The following is a 25,059-nucleotide window of genomic DNA, read 5'->3' as shown; positions in this document are numbered from 1 at the left end:
GATGTTGTGGCAGGATCCACCCATTTCAACTGTTTATTGCCCTGTGTATTTTTTCCCCTTATTGTGTAGTATGTAGTGTCTGTTATATAATATTTAATATTTTTGAATCCCTGAGCTCTCAGTTCAAATCTTTAACTATTTCTAAAAATGCGCATGTAGCCCAGATGCTGTAATATTTTTTTCTCTTGTCAAAAAGAACCAAACACCCAACCTGACTGTTGACTGACTGACTGACTGACTAAAGTGACTGCTGACCCACTGATTGACCCGACCAACCAGATTGCTGGCTTACCAACTGACCAATCTGACTGCTGACCAACCAACCTGACTGCTGACTATCTAACCCACAAACCTGACTGCTGAACAATCAAACGACTAGCCAGCCAATCTGACTGCTGACCAACCAACCGACCTGACTGCTGATTAATTAACCAATCAACCAACCAATCTGACTGCTGACCATCTATCCAACCTGAACAACAACCAACCATTCAACCTGACTGCTGACTTACCAACCAGTCTACTAACAAATTTGACTGTTTGACCTGAACGCTGTCCAACCACAAAATCCCGACTGCTGACTAACCAACCAACCTGACTGTTGGCCATCCAACCTGACTGCTGATCAACCAGCCAACTTGGAATTCATTTAACCAATCAACCAACTGACCCAACTGCTGACCAACCAACAAGCCAACCTGATTGCTGAGGACTTTGGGGGAGTAACAGCTTTAACAAAAGTTTAAAAAAAGTAAAAAAAAGTTTACACTGCCTTGAACCTTTATGCTAAGCAAAAGGCTTGGATCCTTGAGCAGATACTCTGTGTATTTAATATAATAAATAATCTACTGTCTGTATGCTAAAGTTGTGAAGCCTGACATCTGGTACATACTTGCTGTGCTGCTCGCCAGTTTTCCTCTGTTGCAGCATTTCTTACGTCGTGACTCTGTGTGTTTTGTCTCTACAGATCTACATATTTGAAAATAACATCTACTACCAATCAGACGTCAAGAGTAACTCCCTTAGGCTAACGTCCTCAGGAAAGGAAGGGGTCATCTTCAATGGGATTGCTGACTGGCTCTATGAAGGTACATATCAGCTCGTTCTCACACTTTTTTCTTCAGTCTAAGGGCAAATATAGCCAAAGCAGGCCGTTTAGATCTTTTCCTGGCAGCTCGGTGAAGCATCCATGCCTGAGAATCTGAATGAAAAACAACAATTTGATGTCAGATAATTAAACTGTATTGCCACAGTGGATTCTAAACATTACAATCGTTGCCAAATAAGAAAATCTAACCTAAATTTCAAACTGTTGACAGTCCCTCTCATTAAACTCTAAATGCCTGTGTTGAGAAAAATTACCTTATAAGAGACAGGGATTAAATATTTATAATGTTTGTTCTAGTGCAGATATCTCCCCACTGGGCGTGAGAAGTCATTTTATGTGGTTTAAGTAAACACACTGCATGCACGTAGCGATGCTGGCCAATCTCTCAGGAGAAAATTATGTAAATCTTATTTTTTTTAAAAAGACAAGTAACCGCAGTAATTGTACAGCTGTTTTCTCCCTTTTTTCTTTTATTCTTCATTATATTTGTGAAGTCAGTGTTGGTTGACCCCAAAATTAGTGCTTCACTGAATGCCTCTTTTGTTATATTAGCTCTTTTTTTCTACTTCAGTATGTTTGTGTTTAAAGAGTGTGTTTGTGTATTACTCTTGAGGACTACATCAGGATGTTTTTTATGAAATGACAATTGGAATGCAATTAGATATTTATTATTATCCTTTGCTTTCAGTGGAACCGTAACCTATATGATTACCAAGATGATCGGTTTTGGTTTCACTAATTGAAGCTAGCTTGGCAGCGTGTTGTGTTATATGAAATCTCACTTTTTGGTCCTCCAGTTGATTTCAACAAAAGAGTGTAGCTCATCCTGTCTCTCCTTCCGAACAGAGGAGATACTTCAGACCCACGTGGCACACTGGTGGTCACCTGACGGAGAGAGGCTGGCCTTCCTCATCCTTAATGACAGTCTGGTGCCCAACATGGCTTTACCTCGTTTCACTGGCATGACATACCCCAAAGGAAAGCAATACCCATACCCCAAGGTAAACATTATTTAGGAGACACACATCACCATCACTCATGCTTCCAGACAACTATGAAAAATAAGTTATTGGTTGTCATTTTGGATCATATGCTTGTTAGCTTTTTTTCAAGAGTGAGATGAAAAGATCGATATTATTCTATCTTGTGCGTGCTGTTACAGGCTTCCCCATACTTGCCAACCTTCCCAATTTTCCTGCAAGTCTCACGTTTTTCATTGCCCCTTCCTGGTTCTCTCCCAGGGTCAAAATTCTCCTGTATTTCTCCCTATTCATGACACATTCTCATTTTTTCCTTTCCCCTATCACAGTGTGCTTCTGGTATTGTACAGCGTGTGCCGTTTCCACCCAGACATCAATACGGCTGCATGTGATGCACAAAACAGCTGCTCACATATATCCATGTTCATGCCCCTTCCTCCTCAGTGAGTGAGAGGGCGAGAGAAATGGAGGGTCCTAAGAAATACCTTCTCTGCGTTATTGTAATCAAATTTGGATTGGACCAGGATGGAGGACACAAAGTCTGTGAAGGTCTAATTTTTCTGGGTGACAAATCCTTGACCACATCAAGGCGCCACCTGAGACAGATCTCTGCACTCACTGTCCAATCATGAGGTAGTGACCACACACTATAAAGCAGTTGTGCACCTGCTGCTCTCCCTTTTTCACTCAGCCACCTTCGCAGATCTACAATCACAATCTCCAGCCACCCTCTGGTGTTTACGAGTAATGTCCGCGACCACCAACCAGCTTTGTGCCATCTGTCACTTTGCCACCGCCTTGTGTTGTGGCCATGTGAGGCCGACTGACTCCTGACCTGCCTTCATTGTGCTCCCCTGGGAGGAGTTTGAAAGATGCTGGCAGTTCACTGAGTCAGTCTGCTCCCTCTCCCTCCATCAAAGAGAGTCACTGCTGGCCTCGCTGCCCACCCGTGGCACCCGTACTCCACTACAACAAGCTTGAGTGGGAGAGGTGCCCCACCTTCTAGAGTGTGGCTTTCTTTCTCCCTCTCACAGGTGAGTTGAATGAGGGAAAGGTGGTGACCGACACCTCAACTTCACAGGCTCCATCTTCTCCCTCATGTCTCTTGGCTAATAAGCTGCTCCTCTCTTTGGTGAAGTAACCGCTGCTCTCCCTGGCTTGCCTGCTTGAGCTGAGAAAGCATGCAGTGACTTCCCCCGTAGCTAAAACAGCCCCACTGGACAGGAAGCGGTTTAAGGACGAGTCATTCTCTTCCCCTATTCTCACTGTTAGTTGTAGTCATAACTTCAATGATTACCTGTGATGTCAGAGATGAAGGTGAGATTCATCAACCCCAAATAGAGAGGCAAAGTCCCTCCCCTTCTGGTGTGCCCCATGGGACATTACTTTGGAAAAAATATGAATGGTAGTCTATGGCAAGAGACAAATCATTTTTTGACTGCATTTGAATTGTGCCTTGAATTACACCTATGATGTTTGTCAAAAAAAGCTACTTTTACATGACGTCTGTCATAGGTTTGTCATAGTTAACTACATGTCTCACCTTACACAATATGTGTCATCAACACCAGCATCACTGTGTTTTGTAATGCTATGTTTCGCAAAGTGTTTTTTCCAGCGGCTCCTGGAGAGAAAGTGCAAGACCCGTCGCTTGTGTTACTTGGTTTGAAAACACACAGGCATCGTAGCTTCAGCCTCTAATATAAGCTTTTTGGAGAAAGTCACACACAACTTCTTAGGCTGTAGTCTTTTCCACACAGTCCTCTCAGTCTTATACTTCAGCAGTGTGACTTTCTTTTAAAATTACTATACTGACTTGTAAGATGATGTTTCAAACTGGCAAACGTATGCATTATTTGAGGCACAATCCAAACAGAATCAAAAGATTATTTTTCTCTCCATTGACTACCGTGTATATTTTTTCCAAAGTAAGGTCCCATGGTGGTCTACCGACAGGGGCTTGTAAGTTTTTGCACCCTTCAAACCCAAAATAATCTTTTTAACATTTATTTTTGTGTACAGAATTAAATAAAACATCTGTATTAGTGAATGTTAGAGTTGTGGAAGGTATATTTACATTTTGGACTAAGCCAGGTTAGCTGTTCTCCCTCTGCCTCCAGTCTGCATGTTAAACTAGTGTTAAACTAGTGTTTAACATGCAGAGCACATAGACACAAGATAGGTATCAAAGTTTTCATCCCGCTGGCAGAAAGCAAGAAAAAAAGGTATTTCCCAAAATGTTGAAGTTTAGTTTATTACATCTCTTTGTCAGGGACCATGTACAAACAGCATCAATCAAAATCTCACACTGCAAAAGGCAGACAGGCCACTCAGATCTACTCGTGGTCTGTCTGCCATTTAAATCTGTATTTGGGCAGCTTCTCCCTTTAGCTCAGACTTGAGCTGAAGGTTTTTGCCGGCATTAAAACAAACAAACGAATAAAAGTGTGTCTGAGTCTCTGTAAACAGGGCAATGATGCCCAGTGACTGACAACTTGCCTGTCATTCTGATAAAATGCATCTCCTGGATGTGTCATGAAACTGTTTTGGTTTTATTAAGTGTGTGAAAATGTAGTATCATGCATTAGAGTGGGGTTTGCATGAAGATAAGGGACAAATTGTGTCCTGTATTTACTCAGTTAGGTACAGTGTATGTTATTTTTTAATATAGAACAACCCTGTATTATACAGGACAGGTGGCAACCTTGTTATCAGCCCACTTTGATTCAACACCAGCAAACATCCTCCTCCTCAAACCCCACACATTACTAATTCCAATATAACCCCTGGGAATGAGCCATAAATCTGACAAATGCAGTGATTTCCAACACAAGTTTGGCTGAAGATAACATCACTGCAGCTAGTAACCTAGCGTTAGTTAGCAAGACATGCTAGTGCTTGCAGCCTTGCAGATAAATGCATGCTCTTGTGTTTTACGTTTTTGAAAGGCTACACAAAAGATGCACCATCCAGACTCATGATACGCTGAGTATCACTTGTCCTAGAGCCCCATGTACACCGCTTCAACATGTAGGGAAATACAAAGCTTGACAGGCCTGTCTATGGTTGCTAATCTACTATTGGACAGTTGCTGTTCACAGGAAGGGCTTAGCAAAGGGCCAATTGTGCGAGATGTAGCCTCTGTTTCCACCCACGGGTGCTTTTAATGAAGACTGTGCTTAAATGATGCTGTTAAACTGTGTTATAGTGTTTTTAGTGAACTCTGAAACTATTTTCATGTATGCAGTTGTCTAGCAATAAAATAATAAAATGATCCAAAGGGAAATAAACTTGAACAAGGCCAGCATAAAATATTACCTGTTCTCAACAGAATTGATTATTGCACTATATTTGTGCTTTGATATTTGTTTTATTTTTCTTATTTCCCTCACACTGTGTTGAAACAAATTGATATCACAGTTTTACATTTCCAACACAGTTTGAAATCACTGAGCTAAAAGAAAAACAATGAAAAGCGGGTTTTGTTTTCAGAATCTCAGTGTCTGTAGAGACGCCACCATCAACCAGCGTTCAGTCGTACCGAAGAGTGTTCAGTCTCCCCGTGAACGAGGCAGGGAATCATTTTCCCCACTGACAGGAAACTCACTTGAACAGAATGCAACGCACCACAGTGATCATACACGTAACCAGTTTTCACAAAGTGGTTGGCTAGCTACAATAGCTTTGCCCGTATTTGATTGAAAGCGCCACCTGTTGTTCTCTCAGAAGTTCCTCCTATAGGGCTTTCCCTCTGTGCATCAACAGAAGGCATTTCAGGAAATCAAAGTACAGCAAGTTGTTGCAAGTGGAGCGAAAAAGAAAATGATAACAAAGAATCCCAAATTAAGTCATTTAACTTCACACAACACTGAAATTCTGATTATAATTTACAATTACTTCAATGAAGTATTTCTCCAATGTATCATGTTTAATTAGCAGCTTTTCTCATGCCTGCAGTTCAGAGAAAACAATCATTTCTGCATAACAACACATGCATAATTGTCCTACTGCATTTATAAAGACTTTAAAGGGACTTTTAAAGGGATGTTCTCAATGAATTATTCATTCCAAGTCACTTCATCATTCTGCAGCACTTTATGAGAGTGGCTCATAAAGCATTCCCCACTTCAACGATGTGAGTTTTTTTTTTTTTTTTTTTGGTCTAAAGTCTGGATTGTTGGTTCTGCACACAGGCTGGTCAACCCAACCCGGTGGTGAAGCTCTATGTGGTCAATCTTTACGGGCCGACGCACACGCTGGAGCTCATGCCCCCGGAGACGCTCAAACTACGGTGAGAAGAGCTACGTCCTGTTTGTCAAACTTTTGCATCAGCTGCTCTGCCACTTCCAGTTATTCTTTTGACATTTTAAACGTTAGATGGTCATTTTTCTCACTAGACTCAGCACTTTTAATTGGGAGATTCTGTACATTGCTGTGCCCCCTGCACTGCAGTTATAGTGACTGTAACATTTACACAGTCAGTGAAGATAGCTAACAAACTGAAGGGCAAACAATTACCAAAAACCCAGCCCGCATGGGCCTAGGAGGGATCATTTCATAATGACTACAGCTACATCTGTCATTTGAACATATTTTTAAGACATCATTATAACCATCAGGTTTTAGTTTCTTTAAGTCTACTGTATCTTCTGTACGGGACTTAAAGAAACTAAAATCTGATGGTTATAATGATGTTTTTCAGCTCAGTAACCCTTTTTATTTCTTTTTCTCTCTCTTAAACAATAATAAATTTGTATGGATGAGCGTTGCTTAACCTAGTCATCTAAAAAAACATTCTCATACTGTAAAACAAATGTTCTCCTCCCACGAAGGATGAAATACACAGCCCACAACATGACAAGACATGTAATACTGCTGCTTCTTATTTCAACTTTTTCACACAGAACTTTTAGCAGCAGTTTTAATTGGTCAGCACCATTCAGACATGCAAAATGAGATTTAAATAAATTGCTTAAATGCATAAATTGCACTTGCCTGTTTTGCTTTTTTACTTCCTTGAGCTTTGACTCTTAACTCCACTCGTTATGCTGCGTTCAGTGCACTCACTATGTCCAATAAATAAAATCAAGTTACAAAGTGTCAAGAAATTAAATATTCTCGCACTCATTTTCCTTATTAAACAGAGAAATACAACTGTACACCTCATAAATTCAAGTTTCTCTCAGCTCACTCATGGTCTGGGAAGTGTGTGTGCACTGTGCCACTAGATGACAGTGCAGCAGCCGTCACTCTGCAGACCATTATATTGGCAAAATAAAATGACAAATATCGCCCCAAACCCCGGCCGGCAGTGGATTTAGCCCATCGTTGATAGATGATATATCGGTCCAATCACCCAACCCTCAATCAGTATAAGTATATTTAAATCATCACAAATTTTTCCAATGATGTCCAAACCCAGAGAAATATGTAATTTATTCAAGGTAAAGGTATGTTTCCTGTCACTACTTGTTACTATAACTTCTAGGGAAACACAAAATGTATAGGGTTTTTCAGAGAGTGAGGAAGGAAGCCAATAAATGTGACTAAACGTGAATAAACTTTAGCATTACCTTGTCCGTTAACATGATTTCAGTCTGAGTCATATCAGATTTTTCATCAGTAACGATGATTGTTTAAAAGTAAAGACAGCAACTCCCATGATGCCACACTCCTTCACAGTGTTATCAAACAACATATTTTGTTGTTATTTTAAGGGGGAAGAGACCCCTAGTGGAAGAACTTGCATATCAGTATCGGAAAGGAAAAAGTGGTATCAGAACTTCTCTACGTCGATTCTATTGAAGAAGCATGAAAGAAGAAAAGCAGCAGTTTTACAGTGAAGTAATTTGAGTTATATGGAACAGGAAGATTGGTAATTAACCTTTTAAATAACCATGCACAAAGCCTAGAACTCAAAACTGCTCATTAAAATTCTCCTGTGACATACAGTGTGCATGGAAATGCTGTGCACAAAAGCCTTTCCAAATAATATAACCTCTATCATCCTCATTTTACTTGAGCAATTTACTTAAAAAAAATACATGTAATTTATCTTCATTACCTAGCCTTCTGTAAGAAAATGAATTATCCTGGACATTGTGCAGATAAGTACAGGATTTGAAATAACCAGTGTAATTATAATGCTTTTCTCAGGGAACATTACGTGACCATGGTGAAGTGGATCAGCAAGACTAAGACATCTGTCCGGTGGTTGAACCGGGCCCAGAACATCTCCATCCTGACTGTGTGCGACACAACCACTGGAGCCTGTGTCACGGTGTGTGTATGTGTGTGTGTGTGAGAGAGAGAAATATAGAAGAAGGTGTGCCCTTAGGTAGAAAAAGAGATGCTCTTAAAAAATTTCAAAGTATCAGCTATCTGGTAATCTATTGTGGGCTCAATAAATCTGCAGAAAAAAGAATTTTCATTACCCATGCAAAGGAACATAATGCTTTGTATTTACTTCATGCAAGGCTAAGTAGTGCTTGTCAAACTTTAGGGGAGTATTCTTTATAAAGTGTGTATTTGATCAAGCCTAGTAACAGTTTTTGAGCTATTATATCTAATTTGATTTGAAGGTAACCCTCCAGTCTGCTGTTCATTCCCTGCACTTGTTTTCTTCAACTTTCTTTTCATCAGCACTTGTCCTTTTAAATCACTTTCCTCTTTAGACCCATTCAGCGGTTACTATCTGCTTTGTTGTTGTGAGTTGAAGAGGTTTTAAGTCAGAATAGCGAGCAAGGTGGCATCTATTATTCATGTCAGCCAGAGAATACAGGTGGCTTGAATACTTCTGCGAGACTCATTAACCTTTGCAGCAGTTAAACAGACGAGCATTATTTGCATCACGCCCCTGCAAAACTATTCTCAATTTGAGGTGAGGTAAAAACCGGTGAAGTTTTTAAAGATAACAAATGCATCATAAAGCAAAGTACTGATGTGTGTTTTAGATGATCAAATACATCTAAAATGTCTTCTTCAATCACATCTTCGTGTCTATAGAAGCTGAGGATTGTCATGCTTGCAGTTTGTTATCTCAAGATCACATAGAGATCAGATACTCCGTTATCTCAAGAAAACAGGATAAACAACCCTTTATCATGAGAAATCAAAAAAATTGTTTCTTATTGTGTCTTCTAATGTTCATCAGGTGTCTCTAGGCTGTGTGGAGGTGCTGTGGGGGTCACTGTACACTCCAGTTCCAGTGGTTTATTTCTGATGATTTGTGGCATAGTCGAACACGGACTTCACAAGACGTGGACTGTCCTGAATTAGGGATGTTTGCAAGCAGTTACAGGGCTGAAAACCCATTTCTTTATTCAGTGACAGGCTTGCAACTCTGGAGACACACTGGATGGCCTTCATAATGTCTTGACCTCTAAATAAAACTACACATTTATACCTTGACTTTGACAGTGACCTTGAACGCTGATGTGTGATCCACTTATTTTCGACTTATCTGTCTATCCCATGATCTCGAGAAAACAATTTAAATTAGTTTTTTTGTCTACATTACAAGATAAATTAATCTGTTGTAATGAGAAAAAATGCTTGTTACCTCACACTCAAAATAATCTGTTGGGATCTCAAGATAACGGGATGGAGAAAATTATTACAACCACGGCTGTTCTCAGCTTCTGTACACATCAGCTTCTGACCTATGACAACAAGTCAGAGATAATCAGGAATTTTTATAAGCTACATTATATATCTGCAAAGAAAATAAAACCTTCCTGAGGGTCAATAAGGTGCAAGCAACATGGCTGTGAAGTCATCACATTTGTACAACTTAGCACTGAACATGCATTTAGCTATTTGTTGAAAAGGGATGTCCACCCCCAAATTTGGATGATCTAACTCTTGATCCTATGCAGTTTAAATGTACTTATTTAAAGTCTCTTTGAACAAAGCATCTGCCAAATTGATGTAATATAATGTCAAAGTAAAATACAATATTGACACAAATAGAATTAACTAAGCTTAATTTAAAATTTGGGAGCTCATTTTTTGTGTCTGGTAAGCTAATTCTAATTTATTTTGGAATAATCCATGACTGCTCCATGTCGAAATAATGGGAAGTCCTCTGCTGATATGGTGTGAATAAAACACAAGGGACATTACAGAGGTTAAATAGGAATATACGATACAAGACAGACAAAACAGAAAGAACTATTTCTGATGTGTTCCCAGCTTGTTCATGTGTTAGCTATTAGCTACAGTAGTTCACAAAAGCCCTATTTGCTTGTATCTGTTAAACCACTGACTGTATATAAAAACAGACGACATAACAACGCCCCCCCCACCCCCCCAAAAAAATTGAAGCCAAAATATCTTGATCACCCCCTGGTGGCTGGTTGCAGTATATGTCATAAGCCCCGCCCCCTCCATTGTAGTAGATGGGACATGAGCCAAACTATAAAATCAAAGCACACATTAAAAGAAAGTTTCACCAAAGATGGTTCCTGTCTTTTTAGGTAACTGTAATCACAGCACATGTTCAAGTTTAAATTTTTCTGATAAGTTTTGATTTAATTAGGTGTATTGGTGCCCATATCTGGGATATTTTGGCTTCATTTTGAACAGTAGAAGGAAGTGGAGACGTCTTTATTTACAGTCTGTGTTTTAAGCTGATAATCTTTGGGTTTGAAGAAACCCTGGAGTTAACTCCGTTCGTAATTTCTCCATATTTGGATGCTACACAGCAGTGTTAACCCTGCAGTTGAACTGTGGGACTCAACAGGCCGTTTTCCAGTTCTGTGGTCCCTGATTTGGTGTGATTTGCACGAACAAACATGCCGCCCAGCCAGGAGGCAGCTTAGCTCAGGCCTGGACACAGTGCCCAACGTTCCCTGCCAAAACTCTGGCTCCTGCTCATGCATATTGGTTTGAAATGAGGGCTCAGACTGGGAATGGTGTCCCCAGTGGCGTGTTAAAATAAACGACAAAATAAGGGGTCCATTATGTGACAGATGATTCTGTGTGGAAAATATGCTACTGAATTGTTATTCCAAAATTAGTTCTACCAAATATGAAAAATAGAACACTTTCACAAATGTTTTGCTGACATAAAAGAAAAATAATTTTGGGAAAGAGTGTGATTACTCTGCATCGATAACCTAGCGGTTTTGAAACCTAGAGGCATAGCACAGTACCAAGAGAGAAAGGCTGTAAATCCACAAATCTGACATTTTGTTCTGACATCTTTTTCAGAGACATGAAGAAAGCTCTGAGCTGTGGCTTTCCAAGCAGGTAAAGTGCTCTCCGTTCCATGTGTCACAGTCTATACTTGTCTACGCTCCAGTGCTATAATTTCACCTAATGTCAATCATTTCCATCTCAGCGTCTTTCGAATTATGTGACATGAACGGCAACTTCACCAATTTTTCCATTTCATTTCTATGCATTTCAATGCACACTCTTGTCAGTCCTCTCTGTGTGTTGAAAGGCACCTCTGAACTCGTACACCTGATGATACAAACTCATGAGCTGCTCTGAAAGCCTCTATGGTTTGGATTATGATGCCAGTTGATTAAGAAAAACAAAAAAAAATGTTTGTTTGTTATTTTGCCATAAAATAGAACAACTAAACATAATTTGAAGAAATTTCAAAAACTTTTTTTGTGTGTTACCTGAAAGCAACACAGTACCACAATTCCAAAGAATAAAAAAGAGTTATTGTTTAAAATCTATTACTACTAATTGGCTCGGAAAAGTCTTAGTCGGGGTCAGTCCTACACTTTGGATATGTTCTTAATGTAACGTTATAGTGTGAATTGAAACTCACTGTGCTCATGTTAAATTAGAAGTGTTTCCTTGGTAACTCTTTACAATAAGGGTCCCTTAATACCATAATAAGCATTAATTAACACTTAATTAGCATTGTGGCATTAACTAATATTAGTACATTGTTTATAAAATGTTAATTAACATGTATATCATGTTGTTCACATTTCTTTAAGAGAAAATGTTTTTATAAATGGCATCAACTAAAAGCCAAAGACTTGACACTGTGTCACTAGAGTTAGGGTTAGCGTTAGAGTTATATGGTGAAAAAAACCAACCCCAAACTATTATTTTCCTCTATTTCCAAATGAAACATTTTCATTTTGGCTCTGTTTATTCCAAAGGAGAGAGTGCATTCTGTTCACTATTAGCATTTTGTAGGCAGAGATGGCAAGAGGAGAGTAGGATTCTGGCAGGACTGGATCTTATAGCCCCGCAGCCATACATGTTTGGCTGCAGCGGCGGATAATTTCACCACTTGACAATCCTGGCACGCAGAGCCACTTGTCTTTGTTAAGGTGGTAATCTGTGAGATGCTCATTTAGTGACTATGAGGTTGTGTCAGCACAGAGAAGGGGGGCTTTCCTAACAGGTTTTTATGTAAGATGGTCTCATAACACCTCAGAGATCTACAGCACTTTCTTGGAAATGTCAAATACTCATTCCGGATAAACTCCCTCCATGTGAGGCAGAATGTGTTTGTGTTACTGAGTGAGATCTTTATTCACTGTGGGTTTGTCTGAATTTAAAGGTGTTAATTATACACTCAGTTGAGAATTGCAATATTTGGCCGAAGTTAAAATATTTAATGAGATCATCTAAAAGGGCCGCTTCTTGATTTTGACAGAGATCACTTGAGTGCTTAATGCTATATTTCCTGTTGGCCAACTTCAGTGAGGTCAGAATATTCAGATAAGTTACTTGAGTTGAAGTAACAATATAACAATGTAAGAAAATACTCCATCCAAAATTTTACTGAAGTTCAAGTATGTAAGTATGTAAAATTGTGTCCATGTACACAAATTTATAGATTGCATTTTCATGCCTCATTTATTTCATAAACTGCCATCAGACTGTGTTGTAGTCTGTCAAACACCATGTCAACAGTTTTGACATCAGTTTTAATGCCCTAAACCCAGTCCTAGGTAACCCTAATGACATCACTATGATATCATTAATGTTATGTTCTCAGACTTTAGTAAGCTCCTATGGATAGACAAAATACATTTATACAGTTGTTTTCAGTTGTGCTCTCCACAATGAGTAAACTGATGTTTATGTGTGAAATCGGTGCAGAGCCCCGTGCATAAATGTACTTTGTCACTTTTACTGACTGTCTTAGTTGGAGTTTCAGATAGTTGTTAAAGGGTGAACTTTTCTCTCTGCTGACTACCAATTTGCCTTCCTGGAAAAGGGTTCACTCACTTAGTGTTACATCAGTCAACAGTCTCCACAGCAAAATTTATTCAAATGATTCAGAATATGGCAGATTACTACTTTCAGGCTGAAGAAGTGGGCCTCTGGAAGACTTCACACCTTTTCACATCAATAAATACTTTTTTTTTTAATCCATGGAGATTTTTTTGGTGTCAGTTGCAGAGTTTATGGAGACATCAGCTGTAGAGATGTTTGCTTTCTCTCCAATATAGTGAGACTAAATGGCACTTGGCTTGTGGTGCTCAAAGTACCAAAAAATATATTTGAAAAATTCAAAGCCAGTGCCTACTTCTAGAAATCATGGCTCAGTTACTAAAGAAAATTCGCAGACCTTGTTGTGAGCAGTTTCATGTAGGAACTACTTTCCTTCTAGTTGAAATAAAGTAATTCCATTAGATTCTACTACAGAAAGAAAGTAGTTCCTCCAAGAAACTGTGCCTTGAACACCACAAACTGAGTGCCATCCTATCCTATTATATTGTAGAGAAGGCGGCATCTCTAGAGCCAATATCTCCAAAACTCTGCAACTCACACTAAAAAATCTGGACAAATAAACAGCACTGTGGGCCAGGGGAAAAATTTGCGTTTTTTTTATTTTGGGTGAACTGTCTCTCTAAATCGGAATGTGTTGCTTCCTGCAGAACCAAGAACCGGTGTTCTCCAAAGATGGCAGCAGATTCTTCCTGACTGTCCCGGTCAAACAAGGAGGACGTGGAGAGTTTCATCACATCGCCATGTTCACCACACAGGTGAGGGTCCAGTTTATAGTCAAGTTAACACAGCAGGTACGTATAGCTACAGATTTCATACCAAAGGGATCCAGCTAAATCTGTGATTCTGACAGGATGGATGCTGCGTGTTGCCACGACTCTAATAGAGGCGTTTATTTAATGTGCAGCCGAGTGTATGCTCTCAAATACTTTAACCCAAAATTGAGCAAATTACTCACAGCAGCCCTTATTTGTCATGCTGTTGTTGAACCCTTAATTGAAGTGCTGCTGTAATCAGGAAACTTCTAACAACTGATTTATGATACTTTCCTCCCCAACAGTAACGGCACAAAGCCCAATAAAAAAAAGAGCCTTTTCTCAACAACACAGATACTAAAATTTCCCCATTTGTATCCACAGAGATACACAAATTTCATGATGGACTTTAGTAAACAGGGTTATTTAAACACAGGTTTGGTGAGTAATGGACAGTTTTTGTATCACAAAGGTTCTTCTGATTTTATTCCAATTATGAGAACACTTTTCCCCATTATAAAATCCATGCAGTATTAGTTTTTAGATGAATAAATCACTGGGTGAGCATGTTTGGCTTATAATGAATTTGTCAGAGCTGATACATTTTTTCTACAAGTAGCTGCACAAGGCAAATATTACCAAACCAGCAAGTACAAAATAGTTAAACTTGTTTTTTGTGAATGTTCTGCTCTGCCACCTCTATGGTTTTTGTTTGGACTTTGCTATGGTTAAAAGAACCACTTGGTTAAGGTGAGGGTAAGATCACGGTCGAGGTGAAATGAAGTCATCATTGACTTTTTGCACAAGACGTGGTGTGGACTGGGGTCACAGACTTTATCGGTCCGTTCAGCAATTCAGAGGGTCTTTGGCGCTTCGACCCTACAGGTAGATTTTGTAGTCTAGGGGCGCCAGGCCTGAGCAGCAGCAAGATAAATCCCCACATGGAGTTCAGGCACTGTTGGTGGGGGTTAATAACTGATGAATCTGGAAAGACTGGGCTTTGATGGAGCAGTGAAGAGGTGCACAAACCAGCAGCACGAAGGACTAAGGGCAGAGTGAGAAACATTTTTAAAAGACAGCAATAAGGCTAGGCTGGCAGGCAGGCTAACAATGAAGGTCTGTCGCTGTGTTGTTGGAGAGAAGTGGCCAGCTAATGGAACAGCTGATAACACAACTGACAGACCCAGACAGCAGGAAAAGTGAGTATGTGTCACTATATCTTCATTAGCCCCACTATATGTAACTTTATTAACCAGGAGAAGTGCCTCACTGAGATTAAGAATCTCTTCATGTATTGGCCAAGAAAGAAGGAGCATGTAGAACATAAAATGTACAGGTTACCAAAAAAAAAAAAACCATACACCACAACTAATTTTACCATAAAACTGACTTTCATTATACCAGATCTTCATCGTCACGTGGTTAACGCTGTGACACATCATGCTTTGGTCAGATTCAGGCACCAAAACTACAACCCCATTTCCAAAAAAGCTGGGACATTGTATGAAACGTAAATAAAAACAGAAAGCAATGATTTTCAAAAACCTTTTGACCTATATTCAATTGAATACAGTACAAAGGCAAAATGTTTAATGTTCAAACAGGTGAAATTGCTTGTTTCTTCTAAATATACACTCATTCTGAATTTGATGACTGCAACCTGTTCCAAAAAAGTTTGGACATGAAATCCTTTATGACTTTGGGCGCTCAACAGCCTGGAGTCTGAGTTTTCGTATTTTGCGCTTCAAAATGAACCACACATTTTCAGTGGGAGACAAGTCTGGACTGCAGGCAGGCTGAACGGCAGCAAATGTTGCTCCAAAACCTGTATGCGTCTTCCAGCATTAATTTTTTGGAATTGGAGTTGTACTTAGGTTTAGGAAAAGGTCATGATTTGAATTAAAACAAATGTTTTAGTTACATAAGTTAAGTTACATAGTTAAGTCAAGTTACTCTACTTATGTCTCACAAGTTAAGTATGTAAGTTGACATATGTTCATAGGTTCAGATAAAACCACATTAACCTTTGGTTTCACACGGTACATGAACAGCAGTCACCTGGGTGAAAGTCTGGGCGTGTGCAGACTTTGTGGCTCTTTATACTAAGTCACCTGACTTCCTCCTTTGCTCCCATCATAATGTCTATGGCTACTGGAAGTCACCACCTAACAATAAACTATATATATCAATGTTATATATCATGATATCATGATATGATACCAGATATTGTCTTAGATATTTTGATATTGTCATATTGTGATATGGCAGATGTGTTTGTTGAGGGCAAAGGTTGCATCACACTAAAGAGATGCAACTTCCTGAACCTACCAGACTGTTCTAGCTGTTCTCTTATTTGCCTTTACCCTCTTAGTCATCATTTCCACATAACTGATGATTACTCATCAAAAATTCAGTGTTAATATTTTATGGAAGCACCAACAGTCATTTTGACAATATTGTCACAATATTGGTAAATATTAATATTGAGGTATATAGTCAAAATGAGTGATTTTTTATTTTGTTCATATTGCTCAGCCCTACAATAAACTTAAATAAGGGTTGTAATAAGCTACTGGCACCATCGACTGATATGATCACTTTCTGTTGAGGATAATCTGATACAAACACACAATTTCCAGAAATGTGACAGAATTCCTGTCTGATTCCCTTCATTTGGTTTCTATTCTCCAAATCACTAACTGATTTGGTCGAATAACGCACTGAAATCACCTGAACCAATTCATGTTGCTTATGTCACATAAGATGTATTCACTTAAAGTTGTTTCCTCAGAAGTAACCGCAAAAATAAAATAATCTAAACAAAAGTCTCCTGCTTCATTGTACTGCTCGCTGTAACTTTGGTGGGGAAATTAGGTTTTGTCTGATTTCACAGAGACTGGCATTCAGAATAACTGTATAGAAATAGGCGACCTTCTCTCTGATGGTCTCATTAAGTTATTTAGATCAAATAAAGGCATCATTATTGAACTGAGACTCATTCATAACACTTAAAAACTCTTTGTAGTAGCTTTGAATAAACTGCCACTGAGGTATATACACGGGTGTGCACCAGCAGTTTGATAAAAATGCATTGTTTATCATCAAACATCTTCAGTAGAAACTAGCAAAACTGAGGAAGTGGAGGGAGGCATGGAAGCAGCGAGGGGAGACCACCTATGAAATACTAGGGTAGCTCCTCCGGTGCTCCTCGCTCCTGGCAGCGCTGCAAACACTGTTAGAAGACTCGGGTTAGGACTTACTCCTGGCTTCAAATCCCCAACACCGAAGATGCAACTTTTTGTTGACATTTCCTCCAGTCCCTATCCGCGTTTCATGTTTACACACAAAGTTTGTCTGTTATTCTGTCATTAATATTTCAACCTGTCTTCTAAGTTTTCCAAAAGTTGACTGCTGTCTTTTTCTGCATCTGTCTGCCTTCTGCCAGCGCTTGAGTCCTCCTGTATCCTGTCAGAATGTTGAAAGTTATTCTTTAGTTATTATTTAGTGGCATCTTGCAATGATTATGTAGCTAGAAAATTGTTATTTTTCTGGTTGTGCAGTTTCAAATATGCAGCGTGCCACTGAGACCTAGATGGAGCCAAGTTCAGACAAATAACCTACACTCATCTTCTTTGTGTCTCTCAGTTCAGAGCAGATCACAATGAAGTCCGACATCTAACATCAGGAAACTGGGAAGTGACCAGGATCATTGCCTATGATGAAAACACGGACAACCTGTAAGTACAACTGGTTTTAGAAATGTTGCATAAGCTAGATTTTCTTACAGTCTGTCCACTGATATGATGAGTAATATTTGAGACACTGGACTCATCGTGGACAGTTAGAGTGTGTGGTTTGTTAATTAGTGTATAATGTAAAGGAGGAGGAGGAGATAATGAAGCTGAGTCTTTAATTTAGCTTGTCTGTTTACTCTTGTTGTCTTTGTTTTCTCCTCACAGTTATTTTCTCAGTACAGAGGGGTCACCGAGAAGACGGCAACTTTTCAGGTTTGTTTTACTCTTAGTAATTATACATGACTTGCTGCTGACAGCTATTGTACTTAAAGCGCTTCAAATGTGCAATCACAAAGTGAAAACAGTTCTTCTGTTTATATTGAATATGCATATTAAAGGATAACACTGGTATTATTTTTATCTTTTAATTATTTACAATCTGTTTATTCTGCTACTGTACTGTACTGTCTGTGTATTAGCATGACATAGTATGTAGTTTATTCCCCTGTGGCAGAGACCTCCAATTTTAAAAAATTAAAAACCAGTGTCTCTTTCCAAAATTCAAGACACAGTACTCAAGATAATCTACAGGCCTTGTTTTGATCAGTTTCATGTAGGAACTACTGTTAAGGCGGTGGTTTAGGAGCCAGAAGCCGAGACAGGCACAGCAGGTAGTCACAAAAGGTGAGGGGGATTTATTGTGACAATCGAGGGTGAGGGGTGCTGGAGAGAGCAGGGGACAGGCAGGCAGATGAGAAGGGTGAATGGGTGGAGGAATGAGCTGGAGCGGCGTTTGTAGGCGGCTTTGATCTTCAGACGACAGCACCATAATCCTGGGGCACAGGAGAAAACAATTGGAAAAGGTAGCATGATGAGAAACACCAGAATCTCTCAAGTAATACAACATAGTGCTGAGCGGCCGATAGCGAATCACAGAGCTGGATGAACAGTCTGCCGCTGAATGGCCAGAGAGCTGGCTTCTTGAGCAGAGTGTTTATGAGGTGATCGCAAGCGGGTGTCAGGTGAGGTAGCCACGCCCACAACACACCCACACACACAGGGGAAACAGGGAGAGCACAGGGAAACACAAAGAAAAAAACTGGAGTCACAGCCTGAGCCGTGAAGTATCCCAGCCAGTTTTATTGCAGAAAGAAAGTAATTCCTACATGCAACTGCTCACAACAAGGTCTGTGGATTATTTTAAGCAACTACAAATGTATATTCTGGTGCTTTGAGCACCACAGGACTGGTGCCATCAAGTTCCACTATATTAGACAGAAGACAGACATCTGTATGGACAATATCTCCAAAACTCAACAACTCACATCAAAACAGAATGATAAATAGAACTGTCCAGGGTAATTAAAGATCTAGCCCTGATTTACCCTGTCAGGATTTATTTTGCAATAATGACCTGCACTGTAGATTATCCCAATTATTGCACTGCTCTTTAATTAATAAAATGCTCTAATTGATTAATTAGAATTAAGAACTTAGAATTAAATAGTTAAGCTGTGTAATAAAAATATACAATATAATCATATCATTGAATGTGGTGATGTTTGTTATAATAAATACAGCCAGCAAAGAACACCGACCCGTTTTCATGCCAACTCATCAGATTATTATTATTTTTTTGGTCACTGCACCTCAACATCTACTGAAGCACAAGATACCCTGAGATGCTGCCAAAAATGCTTTTTAACAGGTTTTATTGTTGGTTTTAGTAAGTGGATTTTTAGCAGCCAAAAGCATTTCCAGCATTACCACTGATGGCTATTTTTTACTCAGAAAGGTTTGTGCTCCCTGTCTTAATATCCTCATTTCCTGTCTTCCCTCCTTAGTGTTAAAACTGTGGGTCTGTTCCCACGGCGGTGTTTGACATGCGAGCTAAATAAAGCTCACTGCCAGTACTTTGATGCTGACATCAGCCCCACAAACCAGCACATTATCCTCCACTGTAAAGGTAGGCCATCTAATATCCTAATTTAAGGCTCTTCCTGTGTGTGCTTTTACATTTCTAGTTAAGTGGCAGCGAGAGGATCTTCAGCATTCATCATGAGACATATTTCCAAGTGAAATGGAATATGAGGTTGGGGTATAATTACATAAATGATTTGTTCAGGGACTTGATAGTTCTAAAGTGGGCACGATGTAGAAAGCACAGCAGTATGAAGCAGGTAACCACTGGAGGTACAAGGTGGGAGAGTTGTGAGTCACCATCATATCTTTCTGCTTACTGCTGCGACGAACAAGCTGACAAAGTCAAATAAAGTCACCCTGCATCACATATTATACAACTGGATGAACACGTCTGTGTACCTGTCTGAGGCAACAGGGTGCTAACTGTATTATCCTTAAATCCCTCCACTGAACTCATTTTTGTAGACTTGCTTTTGGGTCGGCTCATCCTCACCAGAAAAAAAGATGTAAAGGTCGTCCGTACAAACAGCTTATGATGGCCCATATTTATGTTTGCTGTTTGGCGGCGACCTGTAGTGGCCTAAACCTAACCAGGTTGCTGTTTCGAAATGTCAACCACATTTAATGTCACAAGACCTACACCAGGTGACTTGCATCATATACCTACGGCCTGTTACATCTGTCACTGGTGCTCTCTGGTGGTCGTATATGTTGTTATGGGAGTCAGTAACAAGCAAGCATCATTTTATTAAACAAGCTTTGGCTGGAAATTCAGGGTGACAGTGATGTTTGTGTAACATACATGTAGACAATCATTCTGAACTAATGCCTGCTAGATTGGAAATATATTCTATTTTTTGCAGACACAAGATATCACACAAAAGCCAGAGACTCGCAGCAACCTGTAAATTCACCACTTTTAAGCAGAAGGCAGGAAATTTCATTACTCAGGAAGCATAATGAGTTTTTACTTATCACTTCTTTAAAAAGTAGTAATATTACTTTACTTACTACTTGATGTCAAAGTTAGTTACTTTATTCAATATATTATTATATTACTTTTGTACCGTCTTGGCAGCCTTGGTGCACCCCAAAATTGAACAGCTGGTCCAGTCATGAGAAGATTAGCTGTTGACTCTTAACACTCAAAATATTTGTTGTTTGCTGTACAGCTGTCGTCTATGGAAACTCAAATTTCAAATTAGATTCCATCACCGCATATTCTGCCTTGAAGAGCCAAACAAACTCAAAATTATAACAATACCTCCACTTCTGGACACCATGCCTCTCTCCCACCTCATTGATACTTTGTTTAGCTTTTTGACTAGAAGCTGACATGATCTGTCTCATGTACATCTCATCATAAGATAGCCTCCCTAGGTCAAAAAAGTTTTTATAAAAGCGACTCAATAATTTAGAGTTACTTAGATTAGACATGGGGCAGCTTGTCTCATGTCAGATGAAGGCACAGTAGTGTTGAAATGTTCTGTTTGCACTAATACAGCTGTACATTGGTCACTTGTGCTCCAGCCCTTTTGATTCCTCCAAGTTTGATGATCTCAAGCTGCAAATCACCTGATTTCTACTACATTTTGCTGAAAGATCTGCAGAACCCTATTTTTACTTGGATTAGTGACTGATTACACTTCTTCTTACTGAGTAAAGCATTAATGTAACAGTAATATACTACTAAGTAATGTGTTATTGCTCAGCACTGTTGGGCAAGACCCCTCCATCCGAACGACTATTTGGCCGTGCTGTTTGGGAGTATAATCCAGGCTTCACTCTGGGTTCAGGTCCGCAGCTGTCAGTTACTCTGCAGCCATTCCTGGTGAAATGAAATGTTCCCAGAAGTATACACTTAAAACTGATTGACAAAAAACCCAACAACACATATCAAGAAAACCTGAAGAACTGAGGAGAATTGAGGGGTCTCCAATGTTAGACTACCAGGGGGCAGCACTACTTGTTTTGAGTAACTGCAATGGCTCAGGAAAGCATGACTCACACAGACAGGTTAAGATCAAAGTTCATGTTTACTTGAATCAACAGCCAGGCAGAAGCAGGTAGCCAGTCAGAACAGACAGAAAGGGGTTAGGCAGAGAATTGTCAGGCAGAACAAAGGCTAGAAAAGTTAAAGAGCTAGGGTGGATGCAAACTTAACTAGACAAGCTGGCAACGCCAAGAGTGGAAGTGGACTGATGTATACTGCATGACTAATAATGAGGGAGGTAAGAGGAGGTAAGAGGAGGTGAGCAAATGGGCGGAGATGATCAGGTGATGGGACTGGCAGGAAATCGGGGGGCGGATACCGGAGGGGAGTGGCTGGATCTGAAATGACAGGAGGGTCAGAATGTGACAGGGAAAACAGAGCAGACAGCAGAATGAATACTAGGAGCTGCCAGGAGATGTGACAGTAATCTTACTTTCCAACTTCTTACGTCATCAGTGCATCATGTTTTAAAGCTGATTTACAGGAGTTTTGGTTACTTCTTCCCAGAAAATATTTTTCTTGTGCAGTAAAAGAAAATGAATTCCAAATTGTGAGAGTTTACACTTCAGCATAGTTACTCAGCTTTTCCTTTGTGAGCTCTATAAAGATAATGTGAAACTGTGGTTCATCAGAACTTTTTTTTTTTAACAAATTATTCTTTTCAAAAGTGATGGGGATAAAATCAACCATATAAAAAAAAAAGTGTAAATGACACTTTATCCACCAACTTTAATTCTAAAAAGCGACTAGTGACAAAGCTAGTTAGTTATTCAGGGGAAGGTGAGATATATAAACAAGTCTATTATATTTAACATCAGTCAGCAGCTCCTGTGGCAGAACAGCATGTCCTCCTGTCCTCTTACTGTCCAGCAGTGTGATGAGTCGGGGCCCCAGTGCAAGATTATCAAAGCAGGTCCTGCAGTCAGTGTATCTTTTGGTAGTTGGATTTTCCTTTCAGAAACGGGTATTTAAAAACACAAAAAAACACGTGGTTATTTGATTTTAATTTCAATATCCAAAAATTAAAAATGAAGTACAAGACACCAAGGTCTTTCTTTGTCTTGGTCAAAAATACATATCACATTCATAACATTAGTTACGTCTGTGTGAAGGCTGGGGTTGATTATTAGTCAGATGAATAATGGAGCATGGTCGCACTCCCATTAATGCATCCATGGGAACAACTCGTACTCGCTATTTAGTCTTTCTGGATGAAAAGCAGAATTGGAAGCTTTGCTGTCTCTTTTAATTTGTGCTTCGGAAACCAGCTTTTGTGTTTGTACTCCATTGCTCATGTCTCACTTTTTTGCTGTCTTCACCCTTTGCTAGCTTGCTAAATTTTCTGAGTATCATAAACTATAGGCTTGTATATGTAAAACTTATTTTGTGTTGCAGTGTTGTTGTTTATTTGAGGACTTTTGTCTGTGACACCACAAAGGAAGTAAATGTCTTGGCTGGTTAAGCACTTCCTCTAGAGATTCAGCATGTCACCTTTTTGTTTTCCATGTGACGCACATGGCTCTCAGCAAAAATAGACAGTTAGACTGATCTGTTAATAGTCATGTCAGCATCATCCCAGCATCATGACATCTTCCTTCAGTTTCAGATATGTTACAGACATGAAAATATCAGGAGGAGGGCAGTATTTTTCTGGCATGCTCTCTTTTTCGTTTTCTTTCTTCTTTCTCTCTCTCCGTGTCTCTGAATGAAGGAAAACCAAAATCACTGCTTTGTGATTACAACACTTCTCTTCGAAACTCTTTTGCAAACTCAGTGCAGAAAGATTGGGCTGGCAGTAGAAGAGCAGCAGCGGCAAAGCTGTCTGTGTGGCCACAGTTCAGTGAGGTAGCCGTCACACATAGGTACAGGCAAACAGTGTGTCCTGGGCGTGACAGTGAGTTACTATGGCTACCAGGACATTGTCTCTCTGTCACTCTGACACTTAGCAACAACACAGAAGGAGAACAAGGCAGGGTGGCATAAAAAATAGTTGCAGCAGTCCATTAGTGATGAGAAGACCAGTCTCCCCTTGCTGGAGGGCACTTCAACTTAAATAATAACATCTAAAACTTCAGCTTTTATTTTTGAGTTCAAATTATCTGTACAATTAAAAACAACAGAAATGCAGATGGTAACAGGGATTATACTGTTTTATGTTCTTCATTTATTCATCTGGCAGATGTCAGGGTTTCCTGTTGTAATCTGTCACCCTCCAACCATCCAGTTTTAAATTCATCTCTCATCAGTTCCAAATGAGAGGCATAAAATTAAAATAATTAGCAACACTATTTTGTGTAATTACTTTTAGGTAGTGCTACTGGGCAATGAATAGCTTATTTAATAGAGGGTAACTCTTTATATGGCTTGTGGTTTCAATTTATTTTGAGCAGATGAGAGCGCTTCTTTGGCGTGGTGATTTATTGGACAATAACATTGTTCCCTTTCCCAAAAGCAATAAAAATAATGGAGAAAGCTTGTTGTCTTCAGAGGGCCACAAGTTCACATAACCCCCGACAAGATTGTCCCGACACCTGATTTCATCAGCGGCAACACAAGCCTTTTAATTCTACTCATAAAACGCCTCTGATTGGTTTAGTGTTTCCAAGCAGGTACATGCACGTAATGAAACTATTTCTCTGCGTGACACAAGCAAGTGCAGCAAGGAATGCAAAGGTCAAAGCTAATACAGCCCACCAACAGTTAAGTGCAAGAGAGGAAATAAAGTGAGAGCTATGGTTTGTGTTTTAGTGCACAGAAAATAGAGCAGGAGGAAAGTGGTGGCGGCGGAGTGCCTTTTGCAGCTGCCGAGGGAGCGATTCAGCCGCAGCTGAGCCATTGAGCAAACCTGCCATCCTATTAACCTCTGACTAAGTGTTTTGCAAGAGGACATTGAAAAGAACTGACTTAGTTTGACAGTCTGAGGCTATTAGGGAGGTAATGTGAGTGACCTGTAACCCCTAAGGCAAGGTAGAGAAGGAGACAAGCATAATTGAGAAAACAAGACGGCGGCCTGCTTTTGACTTTTGTGGAGCTGCTTCAGGGGAGCGACCTGTCGAACAGAAATATTCCATTTACAATGCAATGGAAACATCTTGATTTGATGAATACTGAAGTTTTCAATTGGTAATTTGTACAATCATCTTTCAATATTTATGCACAGCAACAGAGTAAATGTTTAAGTTACACTCATGAGCTTCTCTTTTTCCCCTTCAGGTCCTGGAGCACCTACTGTGATCTTACACAGCCTCAATAATTCAAGTAAGGACTCCATTTATTTTTGTGGGAATGATGGGTATGTTGGGTATGTGATGATAACAAAAAGGGCCATCCACACCAAGAACAGTAACTATAA

General features: G+C 39.6%; 1 protein-coding gene across 2 annotated transcripts in view; it reads left to right on the top strand.

Moving 5' to 3' along the window:
* The window catches only part of dpp10 (dipeptidyl-peptidase 10 (non-functional)), a 292,988-nt gene that overhangs the window by 254,550 nt on the left and 13,379 nt on the right, over positions 1-25,059 (top strand). For both annotated transcript variants that reach the window (XM_084724499.1, XM_084724500.1), the window contains exons 8-17: positions 968-1,088; positions 1,955-2,109; positions 6,282-6,379; positions 8,245-8,368; positions 11,302-11,340; positions 13,953-14,060; positions 17,703-17,794; positions 18,017-18,064; positions 19,636-19,757; positions 24,921-24,965. In XM_084724499.1, the coding sequence (XP_084580625.1) occupies positions 968-1,088; positions 1,955-2,109; positions 6,282-6,379; positions 8,245-8,368; positions 11,302-11,340; positions 13,953-14,060; positions 17,703-17,794; positions 18,017-18,064; positions 19,636-19,757; positions 24,921-24,965 (952 nt within the window). The remainder of the gene's footprint in view (positions 1-967; positions 1,089-1,954; positions 2,110-6,281; positions 6,380-8,244; positions 8,369-11,301; positions 11,341-13,952; positions 14,061-17,702; positions 17,795-18,016; positions 18,065-19,635; positions 19,758-24,920; positions 24,966-25,059) is intronic.

This window comes from Lutjanus erythropterus, chromosome 8 (assembly GCF_056507025.1).
Source record: "Lutjanus erythropterus isolate fLutEry1 chromosome 8, fLutEry1.hap2, whole genome shotgun sequence".
NCBI classification, from domain to species: domain Eukaryota; kingdom Metazoa; phylum Chordata; class Actinopteri; order Lutjaniformes; family Lutjanidae; genus Lutjanus; species Lutjanus erythropterus.
Note: the sequence above shows the minus strand (reverse complement) of the source record. Positions and strands in the feature narration are given on the sequence as shown.